The following is a 27,630-nucleotide window of genomic DNA, read 5'->3' on the forward strand; positions in this document are numbered from 1 at the left end:
CCACAAAGCCATCACTGCCTGCTGTCCCCTGCTGTCGCCCTGTCCTTCCCGCTGCAGCGGGTGATACCAAGCGAGGCCCTGGGCGGTGGAGGAGCAGAGGATGGGATTCCCCTGCTGTCGCTGTGGCAACGCTGGGCAGGGAAGCAGCAGCAGCAGCAGCGGGATGCGATGGGCGGCTGCGTGGCGTGGAGGGAGCGCTGGGGAGGCTGCGGGGGCCGGGCTGCGCTGACATCACGCGGGGAGGTGGCGCAGAGGGAACGCGAGTGGGAAAGGGAGAGCGGGGAGACTGCGGAGGGGAGAGCCGGCACCGGACTGGGCTCCGGGGACAGGTAAGGGATGGCAGCGGGGCAGGGGGGGCTCTGCGAGCTGCTGTGGGATCAGCGCCTGCCTCGGCATCCCTCGGGGGGATGGCTGCTGGGCAGCGGGAATGTTACACAATGCCTGAACAGCCTGGCACAGCAGGGCTTGGCTGTGGGACAGTGAGGGCAGGTCAGAGCCCAGCTGGCTGGTGCAGGAACTGATGCAGATGCTTCCCCCCCAGGATAGCTGTGTGTGTGTGGCACTGGTGCTGTGCTGGGAACAGCCAGGAGTACCTGCACTTCCAGAACAGGATAAACGGGCTGGAGAGCAGCCCTGGTCCCTGGCTGGAGCAGAGTTCTCCCTGGGGATTAATTTCATCAATTTCTCATTGATGAAATTAATCAGAAGTTTGAGACTCCATCCCCTGAGCTGCATTTATCTTAGAGCAGAGCTGGTGCACTGGGACCGAGCCCAGCAGCGCGTTTGTGGTGGGAATCCTAAACTGCACATCCCCAGCAGCCTCAGCACTTCCCTGCCTGTGCAATAGTTCTGGGGAAGGCAGCCAGGTGCATGGGCACTGCCAGCAGCTCTCTGCATGTGGATCCTGGGGATTGCAGACCTGGAAGGCAAAACAACCAAGTCCTTGAAGCCTCTCTGGGTGTCGTGTTGCCTTTTAGCACAAGGGTTGCATAACGGGATCTGTTTTGTTAGCAGAGGGAGTGAGGGTGACAGTCACCTCTGCCCAGCAGTACCTGTGTGCTCTGCTGGCCCGTGCTCCTGGGGGGAATTTCATCTTTTTCTTAATCCAAGAGTTGGGCTGGTTCCCTGCTGCTTGTGGGATCCCACAGCAGTGGGGTGTAGGGACTCTACACCTACACTTAGGTTACACAGCCTTAGCAAAGTAGAAAATGAGTTTGTGAGCACCCCCTCAGGTGTGCTGACCTGATTGTGGCCTGTCGGGATTCTCAGTTGAGGAAAACACAGCTGGGGTCAAAAGCTCAGTGTTGGTGACCCCTGTGGGTGTCAGAAACCAGTATGAGGGTGGAGATGGAAGAGGCACAAAGTAGAAACCCTGCTTGAAACCCAAGAACAGGGAGAGGCCAATGCTCCTGTCACGACCATTCTGTTGAACCAACACATTTCCCAAGGCATTTAAAGGGCTGGGGGCTGTGACCCAGTGGGACCACAGAGGAATGCTTGAGGTGTAATTGCAACACGAAGCATAAATATGCTTTAATTAGGGAAGCAATTGCTGTGTGAGGCACAATCCGTCCCCACCACGGCACACATGCTGGGTCTACTGGGACCACCTGGGAGCGGCCCAGGTGGCCACAGTGCTGCTTATGGGATGGAAAGTGCCAACAGCAACAGCTTGTGCTGCTCTGTGGGGCTTCTGTGGGGGCAAGGGGCGGCAGCCCCACGCTGGGAGGGTGACAGGCAGTGCTGTCACCCAGCTGGCTGCAGGGCCAGCTGCATCCCAAGCCTCTGGCATGGGCAGGCAGGGAGGGGAGGGCCCATCAGCTGCTCTGTGCCAGCCCTCAGCTCTGCCCAGGGCAGCTGTGCTGGGAGGGAGCCAGCTGGGGATGGGCCCCTGTGCCCCAACGGGGGCCTCACTGGGCACAGCCTGAGCTGGGCTCCCAGGGCCAGCTTGGGAAGGGTGCAAGGAGGAGTTAACACTGCTGTTCTTCTGCAGTTTCATTCCCCAGGTTGTGGTTCTGCATGACCAGCAGCAGGACTGCCTCAAAGTCATGTTCCAACTTGATTTTTTTTCAAGGTTATTCAAAATTCAGTGCAGGAATGGCACCAGGACCTCTCACAAACAGAAAGGCCAAGTCACCCCCTCCTAGTCCTTGACCTTCTCCGTGGCTCAGCTGGCTCTCCCTGCTTTCCCCCATTCTTGCCTACACTGCAAAAGGGATGATCATGTGAATATTACAAAGCCTGGCATCTGCACATCAGCTGCAGCAGCTGAGGCTCTGCCATGCTCCCGGTGCCTTGGTGTGACCCTGTCCCCACAGCCATGCTCTGTCACCTGTGTGCTCAGCCCCCACCACAGGCTGTCACTGCCAGGCACACAATAACATAGAAATAATTAACTGGGAACTTGTGCTCTCTCCTGGGAAAAGTGCTATGGATCTGTGAGCCTCTGCAGAGACCTGGAGCATCAGGAGGAGCTGCCTTTGTGCCAGTGTCCAGAGAAGGCCCTGGGAGCTGAGCCAGGTCCTGTGAGACATTTTAATCCTGCCTGTTTCACAGGCTATCTTGGCCATGACTCCACTGCAGTGAACATTTTCCCCTTCCTTTGTTGGGGCACTCACAGGCACCTACCTGGTGTTTGTTTTCACTCCTTATCTGGTGCCACTGGGAGCAGGCAGGGCAGCAGTGCAGCAAGGAGAGTCAAGGAGAGTGGGAATTCACATTCCCAATGTTGACTGGCCACCCTGGAGACTCCTCAATCCTCTCCCTAAAGCCAGGCTGAAATTTCTTTCTGCTGAGGTAGCTGTTTGTTAAATAGTTGAGGTTACTTGAGCAATCAATAGTTCTCTGGTTCCCAACAGAAATATTATCCCTCTGGCCAAATCAGCTTTTCTGTCTTTGCTATAAACCTGCTCCTGACTCTCAGCTGTTGAAGGATGGAGGTGCACTCCTGATTTACCTGCACAGAACCCCAGTCCTCTTCTTTCCTCCTGCCAGCACCACTTTTTCTCTCTGAGGTTGAGCTCTAAGGGCTGGAAGCACATGGAGAAATCACTGGAGTCATTCAGTCTCAGCCCTTCTCTTGGCCCTGCCCCAACAGCTCCTTCTCTGTGCTTGCTCCTCCAAGGAGAGAGGTGAGAGTCAATGGGATCCTTATGGCCAAGGGCACTGCTGACACAACTCCCAGGCCATGGACTCCAAAACAACTTAGCTGCAGAAAAATTGTTCCCATCCCACAGCAGGAGCTGTATCCCAGAGAAGCAGGGCTGGAAGACAAGGCACACACAGAGAGGTTCCATGGCTGCACATAAATTTTCCTTGCAAACAGGCAAAGCACCAACTCCCAGGAGCTGGATTCCTGCTTCCACCCTGGCAGCCAAAGGCTGGGCTGTGGCTCTGGGCTCCAATTTCTTGTGACTGAAGGAGGCCACGAGGTTTGTTCTGCTGCCGGGCCAGTGGAAACAGCCTTGCTGTGCATTGTGAGCATCTCTGCACATCTCTGTTCCTTCCAAACCAGAAAAGGTCACAGAGACCCAAGAGAAACCCACTTCCCTCCTTCACTGAACTCCTTCTGCCTCGCACATGCTTTTGTTGCCATCCCTTGCTTGCCAAAGGCAGGAACAAACACTGGGGTTTGGCAGGGCTCAGAGCCTTGGCGTGTTGGATGGGAAAGAGGCATTCTTGGTGCTCAGCCCGGGGACAGGGCTCTGCTCCACGTCCTCTGCCAGATTTTCCAGCTGCGATTTCGCTGCTCATCCCATGCTGAGGGCACCGTCCTGGGGATGGGGAGCACCCCAGGGTGCTGGGCCGTGAATCCTGCAGGAGATCCGTGGAAGGGACCAGGGAATAGCTGGAGCAGCACCCAGAGCTGTGTGAACCCCTGGGTGCTGCTGAGCTGAGCTTCACATCCAGGGGAAAGTACAGGAGCTGGTGCTGCCCTGAGAGGCTTTTCCCCAATTCCAGGGGAGCAGGGAAAGGCAGAGGGAGGCCATGTAAAGCCAGGCTGTCTCTGCTTTGGTTAAATAGGGCTGTTTTTGCTGACAGCTCCTCCTGAGAGCCTGCAGGGAGGGATTCTGTAACTCAGAGGCAGCTGAGAGGCTCTTGGCAGCTACTGCTGCTTCAGTGTCAGGCACTGGACTTTTCCTGGTGCTCAGGGGAAAAGGGATGGCAGGGCTGGGCAGATGAGAGGCTGCTGCCTCCCTGTTAGAAGGATGCTCTGGAGCAACAGCAGGGCCTGATTTCAGAGAAGCATTTGAGGTCTCAGTGCACACTGATCGCCCCAGAAACCTCCTCCTCAATTTTCTGCTGTGCACAGCCCAGCCTGAGGCAGCACAGGGGGCAGCTTGCTCCAACACCGGTTAAGACAACCCAGAGATGACAAGCTCCAGTGAGGGATGAGTGTTTCTCATGGTGATGAAGGGCTGAGGGAGGGGAGGGAGGGAGAAGAGAAATTTCCTGGTTGTGGTAAAGGGGGGTTGTGCTTGAAGTTAGAGAGAATGGGCTTGTGGTCACTGCATGAGGTTGGGGGAAGGAAGGTTGTGGGTCAGCAGCAAAACCCAGCAGAACAAACCCCATTTGCCTTTCCATGGCAGCCTGGGAATGCAGGACAGCTCCCCTCTCCCTTTGGCCACCTTGTGCTGCAGAAACAGAGCACAGGGGAACAGCCCTGGACTGAGCTGGGGACAGGGGCCTGGCAGCCAAGGGTCAGATCTCAGCTCAGACAAGGGATCCCTGAGCAAGCACATGTTCAGTGAGAGGCTCACACATTCCCCACCTGGTTAATGCTGGCTCAGCCCTCTGGAAGATGACAAACGTTTTCCTTGCTGTGGGGCCAGAGGGCTGAGCTGGGCGCTCTCCCTGCTCCCCCAGCCTGGCTGCAGGCAAGAGGTGCTGCTGGCAGGGCCCAGAATCGCTGTTCTTTCCCCTTTTCACAGCTGTTGCTGGTTATGAAAATGGGACTGTTCCCCAGGCAGTTCTCAGCAGGAACTGCCCTTTCCAGGACTGACCACATGGGCTCTTTCTTCCCCTTCCCACCTCCTGACAGCAATCACAGTTTTGGGTACGCTCTAGTCTTGGCAAAGCACTGCCCTTCCCTGCTCCTCTTCCTCACATGACACACAGGAGAGGGAGGCTGTGGCCTGTGGAAGGGGAATATTTGTTCCTGGACTGAGATCAATACAATTCTTGAGCCAGTCCTCCTCCCAAAGCTCAGAGAGAGACAGAAGAAAAGTTGGGATCAGTCTCACAGAGTTGGGATTTAATTTACACCCCAAACTGTCAGTCTGTCCTAGCACAGAGATCCTGGCACCAGCTCTCCTTTTCCCAGTGCAGGATGGGGAGGCAGAGCTTGCAGGAACACCAGGGCATGTTGTGGAACGTTATTTCACACCTGGTGCAGTGTCAACAGCACAAAGGAACACTGAGAAAAGCTTAGGGAAGGCAGGAAGGAGAGAGCAGGGCTTGGTGCTGCTGGAAGCTGAGGGTCAAACACCTCTGCAGGCAGTGAGACTGTGCAGGAGCTATCACAGATTTCAGGGTGGGAAACCCCAGGGTTCAGAGCTTAAGCCAGTTTCTAAGAGAAAAGAGCTGGACTAGCAGGAAAGGGGAACGACTCCAGGCCAGCTTTCTGAGCTTTCTGGCAGTGCTGGAAGCTCAGAGGACACTGATGGCACAGAGGGAGGTGGGTTTGGGCCCAGGAGCTTGGGAGTCCTTTGGAAAACCCAAATAATGCAAGTGAGCTAAGTCAGAGAAGAGTGGTCTGGCTAAGGCCAGTCTGAATAATTCCTTCCACTCTGCCTTCCTCTTTTATGCAGTGAGGCAGGAAGCTGAAAATTCTCTGGCAGATTTTTGGGACTCCAGAGGTTGGTGACCACTGATCATATTGGCTCTGAGGAACAGATGAGTGTGTTAGCACCCAGCTCCCTCCTGACTCCTTAGCACACATCCACAGAATTTCCTGGCTTTTTGTTTCAGAACTCAGGGAAAATTCCTGCCACCAGCACTGAGTTAAACTGAAAGTTGGTAAATTCAGGAGGCTTCTTTCGACAAGGGAACTAACCTTTGGAATTGCCTCGAGAGCTGGTAAAGTCAAATAATAACTGGCTTGGAAAATCCTGATGGTTTTATGACCTTTCACAATGTCTGTACTTCTGTACCCAGACAAGGGTCACCACACTGCTCCAAGGCATGAGCAGAGGGATAAAGGAAGAGTTCTTTTCCTGTCTTTCCCTATCCTGGTGTGATTGCCATTGCTCAGCTCTGTAAAGCACAGGAATTACCCCAGGCCAGAGCAGAGTGGCTGGAATGCTGAGCCTGTTCCATAAACCCCACTTTGGGATGAGAATTCAGGTCTCTCCATGACCTCCTGACAAGTGAGGGAATGTGGATGTGGCCATTGCTGAAGGGGCTTCAGAAAACCCTGCTGATGGCAGAGAAGACCCTGCTGAGGGCAGCTTGTGCTCTTGTCCTCGGAAGTTCTGTTGAGACTTTTCCCTTTCTAGATGCTTTGTGAGATTGAAGCCCAAACCTCCTTGGAGGCCAGGCAGCCACAGGGACAGGCTTCACCCACCACCTGCCCATGGCAGCAGGTCCCAGTGGTGCCCAGTTCACTGGAGCTTTATCCCACCAGCAGCTCCCAGTGGTGCCCAGTTCACTGGAGCTTTATCCCACCAGCAGCTCCCAGTGGTGCCCAGTTCACTGGAGCTTTATCCCACCAGCAGGTTCCTGTGAGCAGTGGATGATGCCCTGGCAACAGGGACACTGCAACATGCAAGCCCCAAAACTGCAGTGCCTGCTCCACTACACAGCAAAATAGGTCGTGCATCAGCAAATGAAAAAGGACAGATGGTGTCTGCTAATACAGCTTAGTTTATGGCCTGCAGGATTAACTCACTACTTGTCATGTCTGCAGAAAATAGGAAATGGGTGGGTCAGCTGGAGGAAACGTGCGGTGTGCCCAGCCCTACCTGTGCTGTGGGATGCTGGAGAGGATGTCAGAGATCCTGTGAGGTTTTGAGACGTTGCTGAAGGGCTGCCAGTGTCTTTGGGGGGGCTCTGGGCACTGGAGATGGTGCCTTGTACCAAAGCCTTCCTGCCCACCTTGGATTCCACAGTCCCACAGTCCCACAATCACAGGGATTGATGTGAGGGAATCTCCAGCAGACACGGGGACACCCTCTGTGGTGTCTGCTCCAGCAGCTCTGCAGGAGGAGCCCACAGCTTCCTGTCCTGTGCCAGCTGCAGGACAGCTCCAGTTCAGCCTTTTGAACTCCCCAGCACCCACGTGTCTGCAGGAGTAAGACTGAAAGCTGAGGCAGAAACCTCAGGTCTTTTCAATGCCTCCTCTGTGACACACTGTTCTCCTTTCCTGGAAACCAGGCCAGTGCCTCGCTCTGTTCTCCTTGCAGAAATCCAAGCCCGTGCCAGAGCTCTGCCTGGTGCATCTGCTCTCTGAAGGGCAGGACAAACTCTTCCTTAGCTCTCCATGGGTGCTCCTCCTGAAGATTTCACTTTGATCTTGCTGCTTCTGCTGTGGCCAGCTTTGCTCATGTCCTGCAAGACGCTGAGCATCCCAAAAAGCAGCTGGCATCAGGGAGATACTCCAGAGCCAGGAGCATGCCATGCCATGCCATGCCATGCCATGCCATGCCATGCCATGCCATGCCATGCCATGCCATCTCCATGCCTCTTGGCCTTCTGCTGTCACAGGTGTTTGTCACCACCACCTTCCAACCACAGCCAGCCATCACAGGCACTGAGGTTTTCTCCAGTGACTAATTTGCCTGTGTTTACGCCAACACCAAACATTTAATTGCCTATTGAATGACTCAGGTGAGGAGGGAGTCTGCCTCCTTCCTCCTGCCACAGGGATCTGGCCAGCCCTATCCTGATGGCAGCACCCTACAGTGCTAAACCTTCTCAGCTATAAATCCCCCATCATTAAGGGTAGCAGGTCAGTGGTGAGAGTGACTTGAGAGCAGGGATCATTGTCACTTCTATCCCCAAAGCTGTTCGGTGAGCGCGGAGGTGAATAAAGAACACAGAACAGCCTGTGCTTTTATTACAAAAGGAAATGCTGCTTTTTGTAGAGGGGAAAAGCATGTCAGATTACTATTGTAAGTAATTGCTTAATGGTCCCTACCTCTGCGTCATTGCTGAGGAACATCCGCGTCCCTTTTTGGGGTCTCTCCTCACTGCACGTGTGTCACCAACGGGGCCAGGCTGTGGCCATCCCAGCTGTGGGAGCCCTGCAGGAGACAGGACGGGGGAGCTACGTGGGCATGAGAGCCTCCACATTGTTCCCCCTCGAAATCTCCCCACCTCCCACCTCTTTTATCAGCTGCTGACAAGCCTTGCCATGTGTGTAGGCGGCTCCCAAGCTTCCAAGACGATTCCCCGCTCCCCCCAGCTCCCAGCCGTGAGAGGAGCGCCCAGGATTTCGGGGAGGGGGAGCTCAGCGTTCCCCCGGCTGCCGGCCCGTTCTGCAGGGCCTGTTGTGATGCTGTCAGAGAGCTCCATGTGGTAACTCTCCCTCTCTCTCTCTCTATCTCCCAGGATTTCACATGACAGCCTCTTCCCCAGAAAGTCACAGCAGGGAGTGGAAGATTGCCGTGCGTGTGCGTGGGTGTTAGGAGGGAGCTGAGTGGGATGGGGAGATGGAGGGGAGAGGAGGTGTAACCACAGACTAAACCAGAACAAACCCTCTTGGAAGGGCCTTGCATTTCTGATCCCAAGGCTCTCATCTCCTGCCTCTTCCTCTTCATTTAAAAGTATGTCAATCCTTGTTAAGTCCAGCAGAGAAAAGAGGAGTCAAGCACAATCATCTCCTTCCTTCCCTGAGCACATCTCGGGGGACCAGGAGAGGCAAACAGAACACGAACTAAGTGGATGGAGGCAGAGATGTGCACACTGGGGAGAGCCCTCCCCAGCCTCGGGTGTCCTCCCTGGAGAGACACGAGGGGCCGTTAATGACATCTCCATCTGACAAACGATCACAGTGCATGTCATTACGAGCCAGCGCTTCCCCGGGGCCCTGGCAGAAAATGACCCCAACGAGCTTCAGTTCTTGCAATCACAGCTGCTCCCCGTGAACGTTCAGTGTTCATCCCGCACAGCTCCGGGCTCTCGGGGTTAAACCTCGCCGAATGCCTCGGGCAGGCCGAGATTGACATCCCTGCCCTGGAGCTGGGACCTCCAAAAGAGGAGTAGGGAAGCCCACATGGCATTGGCACAACTCTCCAGGGCAGGGAGCTGGGGGGACACCTCTCAGTGCACTTCTGAAAGGTTTAGAATGATTTCTGTGCTACTTAAATCTGTCTGTCCCCCTCATCTTCCTCCAGATGCTGCGAGTGCAGCACATCTCAGGTAGGGCTCATGGTGGGTCCTCAGCAGAGAGACCCCTGAAACTGCCATCTGCATTTTGCCATCCTGATGCACCTGGATCACTTGAACAGCCCTGGCTGTCCCACCTTAATAGGGCCAAAGGTCTCAGCCTGCCCAGTAAAACCAGAGCTGAGTCATTCTCGGGCCTCCCTGTGCAAAAACGAGGAAGAATTCCTGGTGTAAAGCTGCTCCCCTCCTTCCTGCATTTCATCAGCAAGCAGCAACACGAGCTGGGTTTTCTCTGAACTCTGCAATGCAGCCTGTCCCCCTTGAATAACCCACCCATCCCTTCCTGGGAAAAGTGGGAGAAACCCTGAGGAGACCCAGGGACTTCCAGAGAAAAGAGGCAGTGCTAGGGAGGGGTTCACACCTCAGTGCCTGCATTCCAGAGGTTTGAGGCAGCTTGGATCTTTGTGTGTCCTGAAATAATTGTTTCAACACCCCCTGTGTCCTGCAGGCCAGGGAGGAGAGCACCAGACAGGTATTTCCCATACCTGTGATATTTGGGTCACCAGAAGGGGGGAAAGGTGAGCAAAGGGGATGTGGTAGGAGCTGGAATTTCAATTTTACCGGCTGCAAACACAAACGGACGTGCCTCTTGCCACAGCGATGTTCCCGGCCAGGCACACCCCGGTTCCTCCATGCAGTCTGACTTTCACAATCCCTTCCCAGCAGCTCAGCCTCTGCTTTCACTCTCTGAATTACCAAGGGGAATTTTCATTACATCACCAGAGGCGCTTCCTCCTCGACAGCGACAGAGCTGTCACTCTGCTTTGCAGGGGGTTTTTGGGGTGTGGGTGACGAAGATATTTCTCTGGAAAGAGAAATACCTCCCAAAAGCAGGTCCAGCCCAGCTCAGCCTCCCCAGGTGGCTCCATCCAGGCTGGGAACGGCACTGGGCAGTGTGGGGTGGCTCCAACCGGTGTCTGGACAAAGCCTTCCTGGGGGATACAGCGCTTTCAGGCAGCTTTAAAAGCCGCCTGTGCCAAATCCAGCGGGGTCGGAAGTCAGCAATCTTCCAGCTTTCTGCCAGCGTAAGCAAAAGCCAATTTGCCTATTGGAGCCGGGATTTGCAGAACGATTCGCTGCAGCGTTTGAATCCCCGCCGCCACGCCCCCGCCTTCTGTGTATCTTTTTTTTTTGTTTGTTTGGTTTGGGTTTATCTTTTCAAATATCCCCCAGTTTAACGGTCAGGCTGGTGGCAGCTTCCCCGCAGCTCCGGGGAGGGGCTGATGTGATCTCACTCCCAATCCGGTGACTTCCCAATCAGCCTCTTTCCCTCCCTGGCAGCTTGCTTTCCTGCCCTCTGCTTCCAGTCCCTGGCTGTTTGTCTTGGGGTGGTTTTGTTGGTTTGGGTTTTTTTTTGAATCAAAACAAACTACCGGGTTCAAACTGCTCGTCAGGAACACGCTGAGCAGGAGCCTTTGCTCCTGGCAAGGGCTGTGGAAACTGGCCATGGAGAAACACCTCTGCCATGGAGAATTTGATTTTAAGTAGCTGGGATGTCTCTGGACCACAGTGGGGAAATCTGTATCTCAGAGCTCCATAAAAGCACTGAGTTCCCTCAAATATATAACCTCTGCACAGCTTGGGAGGAGGGAAGATGGCTCTGAAGTCACTCGGATTTACCCTGGCCTCCCCCAGCCTTGCTGCTATCGTGATTCCTCATATAAGGCAGTGAAGAGTCATTTCTGCCCCACCAGCCCATCCTTTCCCAGGAGCTCCAGATGGTTTTGCTCTCTTATGTCTGCACTACTGGTAATTCAGGCCTGTCTCACATTAGCTTTTGAGCTGAAACCTTCCCACAATTAGTTGGAGTCTGCTTCTGCGCTGCAGAGGACGTAGGGCTGAGCTGGCACAGCGCTGTCTGGGAGATCCATCCCACACAAGTCCTGTTCAGGTTTCTCTATTTCAGTCAAGAGTGTGATTTTTCTAGTGAAATCATCAAAGCAAGACAGTCTCTGCTACAGATGGGCAGCGACAGCCATTTGAGAATGGCTCATACCTGGCTTGTCTCAAGAGAGGAGCAGTTAATTTCAATATAATCTTGTTTTACACCGATATAACATCTCTTTCTCCTTTCCCAAGGAAAAGGGTTCTTTTCCTCTGGGAATTCCACACCATAAAGTATCAGGGAGATCTTCATGCCTGCCCAAGGAGCACAGCTCATTGAAAATGTGCTCCACAGACACCCTGGAAGCATCCCTCCTTCTCTTGGAGGATTGAAAATGTGCTCCACAGACACCCTGGAAGCATCCCTGCTTCTCTTCTGTTTGGCCCTTGCCGAATTAACTTGCTAATTAACAGGGGTTTTTGATCCCAGGCAGGAATTTACCACTCTGAGGCCAAACCTAAGTGTGGTCCAAAACTTCCAGCTGGTCCAAAGCCCCGTGTGCTGTGGCAGGAATGTGAAGAGCTGACAAATGTCTGGGGAATGCGATCTCTGGGGAAGGACTTGGGTGTAGCAGACATCTTGGGATAAGCAGTGAGGGAGGGTGTATGGCAGGCACAGAATTCATGCAGAAGGAGCACAGGGAGAAGCAGGATTGCTGCAGGGCGTTTAGGACAGGAGGAAGCTTCATTTGTGCAGGTGATTTGCTCCTTCTGTGCCTTAGTTCACCCATCAGACAGGGAAGTGTCATCATTATCCTCCATGCACCGACAGATCTGGGGTCTTTGCCTACAGCAATCCAGCAGCACCAGCGCCGAAATCCTGGTTCCTTGTTCCCATCCCAGCTCTTGGAAGGATCCTGGTAATAATAATCATGCAAACAGGCTTTGCTGAGGGAGGTGATTCCAGGAACAGTGATAGCTGGGAGACAGTGATGGAGCCACACTTGTCACATGAATAACCACAGTCTGTCCAGTCAGAGCTGACAGTCTAAGGCAAGGCAGCTCCTTCTGTGCTGATTTAAGAGGCTCTTCGTAGACACAGCAGATCTTTCTGCTTCAGCTCCCCTGCATAATAAGAAGCAGCATCCTTCCTGTTAGTTTATCTGCCTTTGGATGGGATGTGAGGCTGGCAGACCCCTCTGGGCACAGGGGAACCCTGGATGGAAACGAAGGCTTTTGACTTTCTGCATGAGTGCAGTGAGAATGTGGGTTGGAGTTTCAGTGCCTCTAAACCTGGCACTCGGGGAGGAGTTCCCAGCTGAGTAAATCTTTATGTGATCTTCAGAAACGTTATCAAGGAGGGACACACAGAGAGGGACAAGGGATGGATGGATGGATTTAGAGGGGGCTCCTGAGGTTATAGACACCCCTCAACAGTGAGAGATGTTAAAAAGCTAAGTGTCCCAGGGTTTTTTTTAAATAGAAACCTTTTTTTTTCTGCACAATCCAGCCACAAGATTCCCCTCATTCCAGGCCCTGGGTGAGGCAGCCATGGCAGTGCTGAGTGAGGGATGTTGAGAAGATGTAAATCTGAAGGGAGATTCATACAACAAACTGAGACAGAAAGGACCCACCATGTGCCTGAGAGTGTTACCCCAAACATCGAGGGAATCAGGGCGCTGAGGGGAAAACAGGAGCACTGAGGGAACCCAGGGACTGAGGGGAGCCAGGTGTTGAGAGGAGCCAAGGGCACTGAGGGGTAATGGAAGGGAGACAGGGGCGTTTAGGAGACATGGGGGCACTGAGGGGAGCAGGGGGTGCTGATGGAACCGGGAAGCTGAGGAGGGTTGGGCGCTGAGGGGAGCAATGGCGCTGAGGGGAGCAATGGCGCTGAGGGGAACCAGGCGCTGAGGGGAGATGGAGGCGGTGAGGGGAGCCCAGAAGCAGAGCAGTGGCTCAGCTCTACCTCACTGAGACGCTTTAAAGCCACTTCCAGGCACCGCAGCCGCGGGACGGGGACGGGCACCGCAGGCTCCGGGACTGCCCGGGGGCGGTGCCCACAACCGAAATGGCGGCGTTGGCGGCCGCGCCCGGTGCGGGGCGGGACGAGGCGGGGCCCCGCTCACCCGGCCCTGGCGCCGCTCTCGTTACAGCGCGGCCGAGGCAGCGCCCGGCGGGACGCGGCGCCCGGAGCCCCTGCACTGATCCGCTGCCTCCACCTCGGACCCCGCCGCCGGTGACACCGCCGGGCTAACCTCGCCGCCATGGGCTCCGAGCGGGACTCCGAGTCGCCGCGCTCCTCATCCATCCACTCGGCCGCCGCCAAGTGCCCCAAGCCCGGCCGCCGCCGTCGCCTCTCCTTCCAGAGCGTCTTCTCCGCCGCCGCCGCCTCCGCCGCGGGCGGCCGCCGCCGCGCCAAGGCCGAGCCGCCCCCGGCCGCCCCGCCGCCGCCCCCCGCCGCCCCGCCGGCCCCTCCGCCGCCGCCGCCGCCGCCGCCCCCCGAGGAGGCTCCGGTGGTCCCGGAGGGCGAGGAGGAGCTGGAGTGCCCGCTGTGCCTGGTGCGGCAGCCGGCGGAGAACGCGCCGCGGCTGCTGTCGTGCCCGCACCGGTCGTGCGGGGCCTGCCTGCGGCAGTACCTGCGCATCGAGATCACCGAGTCCCGCGTCAACATCTGCTGCCCCGAGTGCAGCGAGCGCCTCAACCCCGCCGACATCCGCCGCCTGCTCCGCGACTCCCCGCACCTCGTCGCCAAGTACGAGGAGTTCATGCTGCGCCGCTGCCTCGCCGCCGACCCCGACTGCCGCTGGTGTCCGGCCCCCGACTGCGGGTGAGTGATCCGGTGGCGCTGGGGTGATGCCGCTCCGTGCTGGGACAGCCCGGGCAAAGGGGGACCTGCTTGTCTCTCTGTCCTGGGACAGCCTGGGGAGTGGGGAACTGCTGTCCTCCTGTTCTCTCCGTCCTGGGACAGCGTGTCCCTTCCATCCTGGGACACCTTGGGGAGTGGGGAACCGCTGTCCCCATAGGGTTCTGTTCTCTCTATCCTGGGACAGCGTGTCCCTTCCATGGTGGGACAGCTTGGCAGGGAAACCTGCTGTCTCCTTAGGGTGCTGCCCCATCTGTCTGTCCTGGGGTGAGTTGGGAAGCTAGACCCTGCCCTGGAGGGATGCTGCCTGTCCCCAACACGTGCTGGGATAGCTGGGTGAAGTAGAATCCGCTGTATTGCTGCCTATACCCAGCATGTCCTGCGGATGGCATCCCGGCTGGGATCACTGTCCTGCCCCACGCGTGTCCCAGGATGGCACAGGGAGGGGTGGCTCACCCTCAGTAGGGTGCTGCTGATGATACACTTGTGGTCCTGCCTTGTCCCATGAAGAACCCTCATCACAGAGGTTCTTTGCTTATCTGCAGTCTGTTCAGGACAGCTGGGAGGCCTTGGGTACCAAAATTCCATCCATCCCCATTATCTTGCAAGAACTCCAGGGTTTGACCTTGGCGTTGTGAAAACACAGATTGGGTAGGAGTGATATGACTTGAAGGGGGTTTTAGCAGAGCCACCGCTTCCCTAATAGAACAGAAACCTTTTTTCCTGCACAAATGGTAAGTGTGGACTTTCCCAGCTGTGCGTTTCTCTGCCAGTCCTGGGGACAGTGCATGGGGACAACGCTGCAGCCTCCAGCGGTGGGGAAGAAGGAACAGTAACCAGTCACTTTTTCCCAGTGAGGACAGGAATACACAGCACAGAGGAGTGATGTTGACTCACTGTCCGCTGCCCAAGTGAGGAAACGTCTGTCTGTCCAGAAGTCAGCCCAGCCAAGCCTGATGACTGTGTAGTTATGAACGTGTTGCTTTCATTTTCTCTTCCCTTTTCTTTTAAACGAGCTCTGTTTGGTTTCTGTTTGGGGCGTGAGCCAAAGCTGCCTGGAAAAGGGCTTGGTCGGGGAACTTAAGAGGAGTGCTGTGAAGTTGAGCTACGACTCAGCTTGGATGGCAATTTTGGGTAGCAAGAACATGAAAGGAAAGTCTGACCTAGTAGTCGGAATGGAAAAGTTGGTGGGAGGATTGTGAAGATTTAAGCAGAGCCTTGTAATAGGCATCCTATGCAAATCAGTGAACCTGGCTCAGGTTACCCATTTCACGGCCTCTCGAGCATCCTGTATGAGGGCTTTTTCCTTCCGAGGGTGAAGTTAACAGCAAACAACACCTTTGCTCCTTGCTGAAGCCAAATCAAGCGCAAGATCTCGATATTTCAGCAGCGCTGGGGATAAGATCAGGGACATAGAGCAGCCACGGAGGGAATGCCTCTGCTGACCGGCTGGAGAAAATCCGGTTCCTGCTCACCGAATCTCAGCTCCTTGAGTGTTGTGATGTTATCTGTGCCCGGGATAAGGTGTACAAACAGCGGCGTCACCCGGGCTGGCTGCTTGGAAGGAACCAGCTCCAGGGCGTTGCCTCTGTGACAGCAACGCAGCCTGATCCCTTCCATCCCTTCCTCTGGGGGATTTTGGCCAGGCTGGTGCCACACTCGGCCCTTTCTCTGAGCTAAACCCTCCTCCCTGGTTCCTCAGAGAGCAGGATGACATGCTGGCATCCTCCTCCAGCTGCCCAGAAGAGCAAGAAGCGACCCCGGGGCTGCTGGAGATGTTGGAGACAGCTCTGGTGGACCGGCGCTGCTGGTGTGTCTGTAGCAGCTCGAACAAAGGCTGTTGGAATCAGCCCTCCGGCAGGGAGAGGAATTAATCACCCTATTCATTCTTCCCAGCAGAGCTTGTGTGGCTGTGCTTATGTAAAATCAGGGTATGAATTATTTACAGCGGGTTTTCCCCGCTGTAGTAGTGCCGGAGTAGTACGAGTGTAGGGGCTGGGGGCACGGCAGGGTGATGTTTGGTATGGATGTCACCCACCGCTGTCACCCCAACTGAAACTGGCCAGCAGCGTCATTTCAATGTCAGAGAATCGAGGCATTCCTTTATTCCGGCCAGGATGTGCAGCACAAATCATTTCCTCCACACATGCCTGGCTTGTGCAGTGAGAATCCTTCCATCCCACCTGGTTCTTTACCAGATTTTTCACATTGAAACCCTCAAAGAAATTCACATTGTTGGTCTTAAATTCCGCAATGATTCCATCTCCTATTGGCTATTGATCCCTTCGATGCTAATTCAGCCCTCATTCTTGGGTTCTCTTATCGATCTTTCCCCAGACCAGGTGTCTCCAGCCTCACCAGGGGGTGATGTTTGTTGATGTCCCTTTATTTCCTCTGTTCCTCCTGGCTCCTCCCAATCTGTTGATATTCAGCTCCCCCGGCCTTTTGAAGAGAAACTTCAATTCCCCTCCCCCTGGGCAAAGGCCAGCAAAACCCCTGAGTGAACTTACAACAGAAATGCTAAAAGTTTTTGCTAAAATCATTTTGCTAAAATCATTTCCAGTGCCACCGAGGCACCCCTCAAGGGCTGGGGTGGCATTGGGTGGTCACCCCCCTTGAGGTGGCGGCATCAAGGGGCAGCAGGGCTGTGACAGGACCCTAAAAACATCCTGTGCCTTCCTCCTGCATCATTTCCTAAATGAAAGAGCCTGGCTGTGCTGCCCGGGAGGAGGAGGAGGAGGAGGACAGCACAACACCGGTGCGTGTTGCTATAGAAACCCTGGTCAATTGATTCGCCATCCATGGCAAAACAAATCATTTTCTGTGTTTGCAGCTCTGGTTTTTTGTGGGTTTTTTCCCCCCTTGCTACAATCAGGTGGCATCGCTGTCTAGTGTTTGTCACACTGCAGCCTTCCCCAAGAGCTTGGGAGAAAAACAGAACCTTTAAAGAAAACGGAGGTGTGTGGGCTGAGATCCGTGAATGGGCAGGAGGAGGGGCAGAGGAAACTCGTGGCCATCCAAGGAGGGGGCTGGAAATGGAGCTGTGCCATTCCTGGGGTCTCAGGAAGACACTCACGTTGCTTTGTGGGGAAAAATCAGGGAGGAAAACTCAATTTCTCTTCTTATCTAAAAGGATTGAGCATAAAAATGGCCATTTAAGCCAGTGGAAGAGGAGAACCACTGTCCATCCAGATCCTACCATGTCTATTCCTCATCATTTCACTTCCAAACCCACTTTCTAGTTGACCTTGACATGGAGATGTGTTATTTCCATCCCCACTAGACACTCCTGGAGCTTCTTTCCCCACAGCTGTGGGCTTGTGCATGATATTTCAGCTCCAGCAATAAAATATAAATGCTGATGATTTGAATTTCTTGAGTGTTTAAAAAAACCCCAACATTTTGAGCGAGGAGTTAATTTAGAGTGTGCTTAATATATTACACTGAGCTCTCTCCTAGGCTGCTCTTATGGTTTGAAATAGAAGTGTCACAACACAGCTGGGCACATGAAGCTTTTCCTTTCTCTTTTGCCAAGGGCAGGCCAGGGTGAGGAAATTTAGTGGGATATTCCTTAAACAAGGTGCACAGGAATCAAATTTATCCCTCCCAACCCCCTGGGTCATTTCCATCACAGAATTATATAGGAACAGAGTTGTTTAAGATGGAAAGGACCTTAAAATTCATCCAGTCATGGGCTGAATGAATTGCCAAGGGCAGGCCAGGGGGTAGTGGCAGGGTGAGGAAATTTATTGGAATATTTCTTAAACAAGATGCACAGGAATCAAATTAATCTCTCCCAACTGCCTGGATCATTTCCATCACAGAATTATATAGGAACAGAATTATATAGGAACAGAATTATATGGAAACAAAGTGATTTGGGTTGGAATGGACCTTAAAATTCATCCAGTCATGAATTGCAAGAGCAGGCCAGGGAGTAGTGGCAGGGTGAGGAAATTTAGTGGGATATTCCTTGGACAAGATGCACAGGAATCAAATTCATCCCTCCCAACCCCCTGCGTCATTTCCATCACAGAATTATATAGGAACAGAATTATAAAGGAACAGGTTTGGCTTGGAATGGACCTTAAAATTCATCCAGTCATGGGCTGGGGCACTTCCAGGGATGGAGTTTTCCCATCTCTGCTCCTGCTGGGCTCAGGGCAGGTGTGTGGATGCCCAGGTAGAGCTGCAGTCGTGCCTGGCAGCCCTCAGCTGTTGTTTCTCTGGCGATGCTGTCGTAGCCTGGCAGGATGAAGTTGCTCAAACTCCCACGGGATATGAATCACTGTGGTATGACACATTCAGTGGTTCTCACGCTGCTGCCTCGGAGAAGAAGAGGCAAAATACAACTGGAGCCGCACAAGCTCTGAATATGAAACCTTAAATAGGAGTTGTTCTCCTCTGACCACTAACAAAAATACCCTTTTTGCCATATGGGTGTTGCAGGACTGGGAAGGCGCTTCTGGGATTGCTCATGTCAGCCCCTGCCCATGGAAACAGCCTCATCCTCAGTGCCTGTCAGTCAGATTTCTGCAGCACTGCTTGGTGATGCTGCTTAGGCTTCTGTGTACACAGGACACTTCCTTCTGGGCGTGCCACACTGAGCTGGTTGAGCTTGGCCTCTCTCTTTTGCACAGTTGGTTATTTCACTCCAGTTTTGGCTTGCTCCAAAGGCAGGGCATTGTTCTTCACCACTCTTTGGAAAAGGAAGCTCTAAGTTGACTTAGCTACGTATGGAACTGTTACTCTGGAGCTGTTGTTCCACTTTTTTGGGATCATTCGGTTTATAAAAGTGCCCGAGACAAGCTCAGCTTTCCTGGGCTCTTTTGGACCACCCATAGATCTGTCCTAAGGAAACAGCAAGGAGTTAGCTGGGCACACTGGGCCAGACAGATCTGCCCTGTGTGAGTTGCCAGTGAGAGCTGCCAGCAGTTACTGAGCAGAGAACAACTCAGCATCTCAAGCTGCCTGCATGAAAGGTCCCTGCCCTGAGTAACCCAATTAGCACTGCTTAATTCCAGACCCTGCAGAGCTCAGGAATGTGTCTGGTGAGGAGGTTGATGACCAGGAATGAGATGGGCTGGTGGCTCTGGGTGTGTGAATGAAGGAACTCTCACTTGGGAACTTTATAAAAGCAACTCTAACTTGGGAACTTTATAAAAGCAATTCTCAATTTTGGTAACTTTATAAAAGCAAGTCTTCCTTGGTAACTATAAAAACAACTCTAACTTGGTAACTTTATAAAAGCAACTCTAACTTGGGAACTTTAGAAAAGCAACTCTTACTTGGTAACTTTAAAAAAGCGGCTCTCCTTTGGTAACTTTATAAAAACAACTCTCACTTGGGAACTTTATAAAAGCAACTCTAACTTGGTAACTTTATAAAAAGAGCTCTCACTTTTGGTGACTTTGTGTTTGGATTCCTGCCCGCAGGTACGCAGTGATCGCCTACGGCTGTGCCAGCTGCCCCAAGCTGACCTGTGAGAGGGAGGGCTGCCAGACAGAGTTCTGCTACCACTGCAAGCAGATCTGGCACCCCAACCAAACGTGTGACATGGCCCGGCAGCAGCGGGCACAGACCCTGCGCGTCCGCACCAAGCACACCTCGGGCCTCAGCTACGGCCAGGAGTCTGGGCCGGGTAGGGATGCACCCTTTTCTCATCAAATATCCCCTTGGGAAGGATGAAAGTTTGACCAGAAAGTCTCATGTGTGCTTAGCAGAAAGATTTTTGAATGTAGAATCTGAAGAAGGAATAGAAATAAAAGCAAGTTTTGCTCTAGAAGAAGAGAATTGCTGAGCCAATCTTACTGGATAACCAAGGAGGCAAAGGATGTGTTAGTTAGAAGGGGGTTTTATGGCTTAGATCAAAGGATAAACCCACCCCAAACAAAAATATATTTTTACTAAGCAAAAAGATAGCACAGGCAAACAAGCCTGCCCATGTTGCGAGTAGAAAAAAGGTCTCAGAATTTTTCACTGCGAGAAAACTGAAAAACGTATTCTAACTTAAACTGTAATGTACTGACTTTTAGTGACTGGAGAATAGTAACATGAATATGGTAATTACAGTAGTTATGATAGGCTATGGATAAAAGTTAAGGTATAGATTGGTTCTGCTGTGTTAAGATGCTCAGCAAAGAAAAGCAAATAATGCATTGTAACCAAAAGCAAAGTAAATAATGCATTGTAACCAAAAGAAAAGTATAGAATGCATTGTGACCAAAAGAAAAGTATATAATGCATTTGTAACCAAAAGAAAAGTAAATAATGCATTTTTAACCAAAACCAAAGGGTCTCCAGGCCTGCCTGCAGCTGGAGCTGACAGCTGTAGGCACAGCTCTGTCACCCACCACCCTCGACTGCTGTGACATCTTTGATGTAATAAACTGCATTTTGAAGAACCCACATCCCTCATTTAGGCTCTTACAATATCCCAAGCTCAGAGAGACCCACCAGGCTCCAGCTCCTTGCCCTGCAAGAGTCACACCCTGATTTTTTGGCTGCTTGGCTCTGTGTGTGTGTGTGTGATGAGGAAGCAGCACCACCGTGCAAACCTCCTCCCCTCAAAGTCCTCCAGCAGCTGTGAAACTCAGAGTCATTTCCCCTCCTCCTGTGTGTTAAACACATCTGATCTCTTCCAGCAGCAGCAGCAGCAAATAGATCAGTAGGTGATGATGTGCTTTGGGTCCTTTTGTGTCACGGCAACTCCCCTCATCCGCCCCAGCTCTGCTTGTGGCTCCTTTGATCTTGGATGTTCTTGCTTTTTTTGCTGATCTAAACCCTGAACAAGCAGTCACTTTTTTACTGTTGCAGCCTCAAAGCTGCCTGGTGGTGAGGAGCAGCACTCGTGGCCAGCTGAGTGTGGGGAGCTCTGCTCTGTGCACTCTTAGGCCTTGCTGATGGCAGCTACCAAAAAAATGCCAGCCCACAGAACTCCTCCACTGCCTGGTAGGAGCTGCTGTGTCTGCTGAGTTTGTGTTCCTTAAAAATAACTGTATTGACTCTGGAAGTGGGCAGTGAGGCCGTTTGTTAAAGCCTTGCCCTACCCCCAAACAAAATACCCTGTTTTTCCTTCTGTGTGAGGAGTTTAAATATTAATTCACTCAGTGTGGAGCTGTCGTGGGTGGTTCTGAGGTGGCTTAGTGGTGTGCTGAGGTCCAACATGCCCAAATTTAGAGAACTCTTAGAATGGACAGCATAGAAATGGCCCAGCCAGCAGAAAAACCCAGATTTTTTATGCTGTTAAAGAGATCCCTGCCAGGAAGGGCACTTAGCCATGGGAAGGGAGGTTTTTGAGACAGTGGTTTCTCCCCAGCCCGCCGTGCTGGATCCAGCCTGGTGATTAATAAGGTGTGAGCTGGGCTCACAGCTGGATTTCATCTTGCTGAGCCCTGAACCACAGCACAGCCATTGCATAACCACGATCAGATGATGCCTGAATTAAGGAAGGGATGAAAACCCCTTATCCTGCTCTGCCAGCAGCAGAGTTGTGTGTGGCTGCAGCCCCTGGTCCCCTAAATTTAGGCCAGGTTTGGGGTTTCTCCAGTGCCTGTTCTCCCAGTTGTTGTGTTGTTCTTGGCCCATGAATCACCTCCGTGGAGCAATTCAATAATGGCTCCTTGTGCTGGGCAGGTATGACTTGTTCCCTGTGTTTCAGCATGAATTCTGGAATACATCCCATTCAAGATTAGAACAAAGCCTTTAAAAGTGGCTGTTGTTCCCCAGTCCCTGCTGTTGGTGCGGTCTGTCACATCAAAATTAGATAAACTAAAGTCACACCACCCCCTGCGAGCAGCAAAGGTGTTCTGCTGCAGAGCAAATAAAGATTTCAGTCCTCAACGAGGATCCCCTGGCTGATTGTTGGCTCTGAGGGCAGAGATGCCATCTGAATTCCCTGTTTCATGCCATCTGAATTCCCTGTGTTCTCCCCTCAGCTGATGACATCAAGCCTTGCCCACGCTGCAGCGCTTACATCATCAAGATGAACGATGGCAGCTGCAACCACATGACGTGTGCCGTGTGTGGCTGCGAGTTCTGCTGGCTCTGCATGAAGGAGATCTCAGATCTGCATTACCTCAGGTGAGCAGGGCACCAGCACGTGCCTCTCTCAGGCTCTGGGCAGGACATCACTGCCCCAGCTGGACTTTCACCCTTTTTTTATTGTTTCTGACCCAAAGAGATGAACTCTGATCCCACTTTACAGCGTTCAGGTGCTCTTCCCACACCAAACAAAGCTCCTGATACAATTGCCTTTGAGAGCTCTTGGTGTACTGAGTATTAAACATAGACCCAACAGTGTGATAATCACCTTTTGGGGGTAAAAAAGACAGAAAACTTATTTTTGTTGTCTACCTCCTTCCTAAGTTTTGGGGGTAGAAAAGACAGAAAACTTATTTGTGTTGTCTATCTGCTCCCTAAATTTTGGGTTTTATTCATGGGCAAGTTGAACTTGTGGTTCTCAGGAGCTCATAGGAATTGCTGGAGTGCTGATGTCATTTTTTTCCCCTTCCATGCAGCCCCTCTGGCTGTACATTCTGGGGCAAAAAGCCATGGAGCCGTAAAAAGAAGATTCTCTGGCAGCTGGGCACGTTGATTGGAGCTCCTGTGGGCATTTCCCTCATTGCTGGCATTGCCATTCCTGCCATGGTCATTGGCATCCCTGTGTACGTGGGGAGGAAGGTGAGTGTGGGGGACAGAAGGGCTTTGGGGTGTTCTCTGTGCTGAGCAGAAATTTAGAGCTGATAGGAAGGGTGGATCTTGTCACAGAACCCAAATTCAGTTTTCTCTTCTAAAGCTTCTCTTATCTCCCGGGCTTTGTGTGGGCAGGGGAAGGTGGTGGATGATAGTCCTGGTGCATTTTGCATCTCTTTTGTGCCTCTGCCTGCACCCAGGAGCACCCAGGGTTCCCTTTTGAGCCCATCAGCCCTGTACTTGTGGTTGCTTCTTTTTCTTCAACACTGTGAGGAGATCTGTGCTCAAAATGAGGTTCTTCAAGAGCTCATGCAGCTGGCAAAGCTGTAAAATAATTTCTTAATGTCCCCTGGGACTCTGCTGTTCTCACCTGGTGCTTTTTCTTCCATCAGATCCACAGCAGGTATGAGGGGAAGAAAACCTCCAAGCACAAGAGGAACTTGGCCATCACTGGTGGGGTCACCCTGTCTGTCATTGCCTCCCCAGTCATTGCTGCTGTCAGTGTGGGTAAGTGGGCTCAGCCCTGTCCCTTCTGCTGGCCCAGGAGCCACTGAGACCAGGGGGTGGCCCAGCCCTGTGCCACGGGGGTGGCTTTGGGGACAATTTGCAGAGTGCAGCTGCCTGTGGCTTTGGGCACAATGCTGTCTCACATCCTGGTGTGCTCAGGCTGGCCCACAGCCAGCACAGGGCTTGTCTGCAGCACCACAGCCCATCCTGGAGTCACACAGAGCTGTCTCCTGTCATGCTTTGGTGGCTGATGTCCTTGGGGGTTCAGTGCTTTTGGGGTTCCCCCACTCAGCCCACAGTGCTCCTCCACTCTCTGTCTGCATAATTGTGAATTGGGACCTTTAAAAGCAACAAAAACACGGCTGAGAGAGTCCCTAAAAAAATCTTAACTCATCTTTAAGCTCCTCCTAACCCAGCTCATCCTCCTCTGCAGGAATTGGGGTCCCCATCATGCTGGCCTACGTCTATGGGGTCGTGCCCATCTCGCTGTGCCGGGGCGGTGGCTGCGGGGTCAGCACAGCCAATGGAAAGGGGGTGAAAATCGAGTTTGATGAAGATGATGGACCCATCACAGGTAATAACTGGTGATGGGAAGGGGGTGGAACAAAATGCTCCAGTTGTTGGCTCTTGCAATGAAGTGCTTTGAGCTCGTGATGTCTCCCAAACCTGAGACATCCAAACCGAGCGTTCCCTCTGCCGATTCCAACCCCTGTGCTCTCCTTCCCCGCAGTGGCCGATGCCTGGAGGGCCCTGAAGAACCCCAGCATTGGAGAGAGCAGCATTGAGGGGCTGACCAGCGTGCTGAGCACCAGTGGCAGCCCCACAGACGGGCTCAGTGTCATCCAGGGCAACTACAGTGAGACTGCCAGCTTTGCTGCCCTGTCCGGGGGCACCCTGAGCGGGGGGGTCCTCTCAGGGAGCAAGGGGAAATACAGCAGGTAAGGGGGCTCTGGGAAAAGCTGAGGCGACCCCAAGGCTCCCTCAGCTCTGTAGGCTCACTGAAGTGATGCTATGGAAGCAGGTAGCTTAAAAATCATGGATAAATTGTTCATTGCATATGAAAAGTTGTCTTTTTTTTTCCTCTCTTTTTTTTTTTTTTATTTATTTCCATTCCATGTGAGGGTTAGACACATTTCTTTCTGGAGTAATCCTCCCCAGCAGAGTTTCTGGAGGTTTGAAAGCAACCATGTCCATAAGGCTGCTTTCAGTGGCCTTCCAGTGCTTAAAGAGTCTTAGTAAGAAGTTGGAGAACAACTGATTGCAAAGGAAGATAGTTGTAGGACAAGGGGGAATGGCTTTAAACTGAAAGAGAAAAAATTTAGATCATATGTGAGGAAGAAATTCTCCCCTGTGAGGGTGGCAAGGCCCTGGCACAGGGTGCCCAGAGAAGCTGTGGCTGCCCCTGGATCCCTGGAAGTGTCCAAGGACAGGTTGGATGGGGCTTGGAGCACCCTGGGATGGTGGAAAATGTGTTTGATAGTGGATAGTGTGTTTGATAGTGGATAGTGGGTTTGATAGTGGATAGTGGGTTTGTTTTGGGGAGCTTTCCAGGAGTGTGAGTGAAGCTGCTTTGATTTAGGAGTTGTGTCGTGGTGTTGGTCTCCTGTAGAATAACCAGGTCTAGATCACCTAGGATGGTCTGGAACCCAGAGCACCCAGAGTGGGGAGACACTGGCACAGATTGCCCACAGAGGTTGTGGGGTCCCCATCCTTGGAGATATTCCAGGTCCAGATTGGATGGGGCTCTCAGGTCGAGGAGAAGGTGTCCCTGCATGTGATGGTTGGAACTGGATGATCGTTAAGGTCCTTTCCAAACCCAAACCGTTCCATGATTCTGCTTCTGGAGTCAGTCTAGTTCTTGCAAGGAGGACAGATCCCTCCTGAGCTCCTTGACACCACAGAGCTGATGCTTCAGCTGAATTGGGAACGGCACAGAGCTCCTGCCTGCCCTGCTTAAAGCCATCCCAGCCCTGTTAGCCCAGCCTGGAGGCTTTGGTGCTTCCTGTTCTGCAGGCAGGGCCATGGCTCTCCAAAAATCAGGAGGTTACACCACAGTTTTTCCTCCTAACTTGCCTGTGAGTCAGTTTGCTGGGTAATTAGAGCCACGTGTTGATGTGGCAGCCAGGATGCAATCGCCGTGTGAGATCCATGGAAATCAGCTCTTCGCAGGAACCGTGTGAGTCATGGATGCAAACACGGCTTCACCTCCGTCATGGAAAACAGAATGGATCTGCCTGAATGCAGCCAAAAATGAGACTGAATGAGAGCAGCCACTGGGGTTAAACTCCTGGGCCAGCTCACGGGGATTGTTGGTTCCCCTTGAGGAGCAGGGATGGGTTTCTTGCTTTCCCTTGAGGAGCAGGGATGGGTTTCTTCCTTTTTTTTTCTTGCTTTCCCATCAGGAGCAGGGATGTGTTGGTGCTCCTAAAGCTTTTCTGAGGAACCCTCTTCTTCCCCGCAGGCTGGAAGTGCAGGCAGATGTGCAGAAGGAGATTTTCCCCAAAGACTCGGTCAGTCTGGGGGCCATCAGCGACAACGCCAGCACCCGAGCCATGGCTGGTTCCATCATCAGCTCCTACAACCCCCAGGACAGGTAGGAGGACCTGGAGTGCTGAGGAGAGCGTTGGTGGAGGCTGTCCTGGAGAAATGCAGGCTCTGTGGGTGGTGGGATGGCCGTGTTTGCACAGGGATCCATCCTTCTCCTAGCACAGGAGGAGGGCTGGGGACAGTGTAGGAACAGCTTCCATGTGTAGGGAGGGGATCTGCAGAGCCCAGCACCCTCAGGGGCTGTTCTGGCTGTTTAAGGGGATTCTGGAGCTTTCCTTGGCTCAGCTTTGGGATGATCTTGGCTCTGTTGGGAGGATTCAAGGAGAGCAGTGGAGTGATGAGCAGCATCTTGCTCATGTTTGGGGCGTGATCCTCCATCCTTCTAGCACAGGAGGAAGGCTGGGGACAGTTTGGGAGCAACCTCCATGTATGGGGAGGAGATCTGCAGAGCCCAGCACCCTCAGGGGCTGTTCTGGCCGTTTGAGGGGATTCTGGAGCTTTCCTTGGCTCAGCTTTGGGATGATCTTGGCTCCGTTGGGAGGATTCAGGGAAAGCAGTGAGTTGTGGGGTGATGAGCAGCACCTTGCTCATGTTTAGGGGGTGTGTGATCCTCCATCCTTCTAGCACAGGAGGAGGGCTGGGGACAGTCTGGGAGCAGCCTCCATGTGTGGGGAGAGGATCTGCAGAGCCCAGCACGCTCAGGGGCTGTTCTGGCACTTTGAGGGGATTCTGGAGCTTTCCCAGCCCAGCTCCAGGCTCAGCTTTGGGATGATCTTGGCTCTGTTGGGAGAATTCAAGGAGAGCAGTGGAGTGATGAGCAGCATCTTAACTCACATTTGGAGGGTGTGATCCTCCATCTTTCTAGCACAGGAGGAGGGCTGGGGACGGTTTGGGAGCAGCTTCCATGTGTGGGGAGGGGATCTGCAGAGCCCAGCACGCTCAGGGGCTGTTCTGGCACTTTGAGAGGATTCTGGAGCTTTGGGATGATCTTGGCTTTGTTGAGAGGATTCAAGGAGAGCAGTGAGTTGTGGGGTGATGAGCAGCACCTTGCTCATGTTTGGGGGATGTGATCCTCCCAGTAGAACCCAGTAACGTGAGGGTGGTGTTTGTTCCTGCAGGGAGTGCAATAACATGGAGATCCAGGTGGACATCGAAGCCAAACCCAGTCACTACCAGCTGACCAGCGGCAGCAGCACAGAGGACTCCCTGCACGTCCACACCCAGATGGCAGAGAACGAGGAGGAGGAGGAGGACGAGGAGGAGGAAGAGGAGGAGGACGACAAGCAGGAGCAGACGTGCCAACACCAAAGCTGTGAGCAGCAGGACTGCATTGGCAGCCAGACGTGGGACATCACCCTGGCCCAGCCCGAGAGCATCCGCAGCGACCTGGAGAGCTCGGACAGCCAGTCTGACGACGTGCCCGACCTCACCTCGGACGAGTGCGAGTCCCCCCAGTGCCAGACTGCAGCAGGCTGCCCCCAGACCCCCCGAGCAAGAGGTGCCCAGAGCCCAAGTGCCCACCTGAGCCACTGTGCCCAAGCCGAGGGCTGCAGGCTGGATGAGATGGTCCAGCTGGAATGCATCGAGGCCAGAGTGTGAGCTGAGCACGTTCCCTGCAGCTTCTGGGCCAGGGTTGTGTCCCTCTGTGTTGGCTTCTGTTTGCCATCCTCCAGCTGGCTCCCCCAGCCTCGCCCTGGGGAGTTGTTTCTTACGGAAAAAAAAACCCAACAAAAAAAAAAAAAAAAAAAAAAAAAAAAAAGGAAAGGAAAAAAAAAAAAAGGAAATCCCCCCTCGCCCTCTTTTTGTTT

At 53.3% G+C, this 27,630-nt stretch overlaps 1 protein-coding gene across 1 annotated transcript; it reads left to right on the forward strand.

Moving 5' to 3' along the window:
* The first annotated feature begins 247 nt into the window (after positions 1–247).
* Positions 248–27,430, forward strand: RNF19B (ring finger protein 19B). The gene is made up of 10 exons (XM_054292217.1): positions 248–329; positions 13,365–14,038; positions 19,510–19,715; positions 22,012–22,156; positions 22,594–22,756; positions 23,161–23,275; positions 23,709–23,849; positions 24,006–24,213; positions 25,737–25,868; positions 26,941–27,430. Exons 2-10 carry the CDS (start codon positions 13,476–13,478, stop codon positions 27,419–27,421), a joined length of 2,154 nt encoding a protein of 717 aa, XP_054148192.1. The 5' UTR covers positions 248–329; positions 13,365–13,475; the 3' UTR covers positions 27,422–27,430.
* Positions 27,431–27,630: the final 200 nt, after the last annotated feature.

Source organism: Melozone crissalis, unplaced genomic scaffold, assembly GCF_028551555.1.
Source record: "Melozone crissalis strain CALT ecotype California unplaced genomic scaffold, PUWL_Pcris_2 ptg000108l_1, whole genome shotgun sequence".
NCBI lineage: Eukaryota > Metazoa > Chordata > Aves > Passeriformes > Passerellidae > Melozone > Melozone crissalis.

Bases quoted from the DNA above. Each gene is read 5' to 3' on its own strand.
- RNF19B (XM_054292217.1), top strand. From the start codon at position 13,476: ATGGGCTCCGAGCGGGACTCCGAGTCGCCGCGCTCCTCATCCATCCAC. The intron at 22,157-22,593 runs GTGAGCAGGGCA...CCTTCCATGCAG, and splicing joins TCAGATCTGCATTACCTCAG to CCCCTCTGGCTGTACATTCT. The intron at 24,214-25,736 runs GTAAGGGGGCTC...TCTTCCCCGCAG, and splicing joins AGCAAGGGGAAATACAGCAG to GCTGGAAGTGCAGGCAGATG.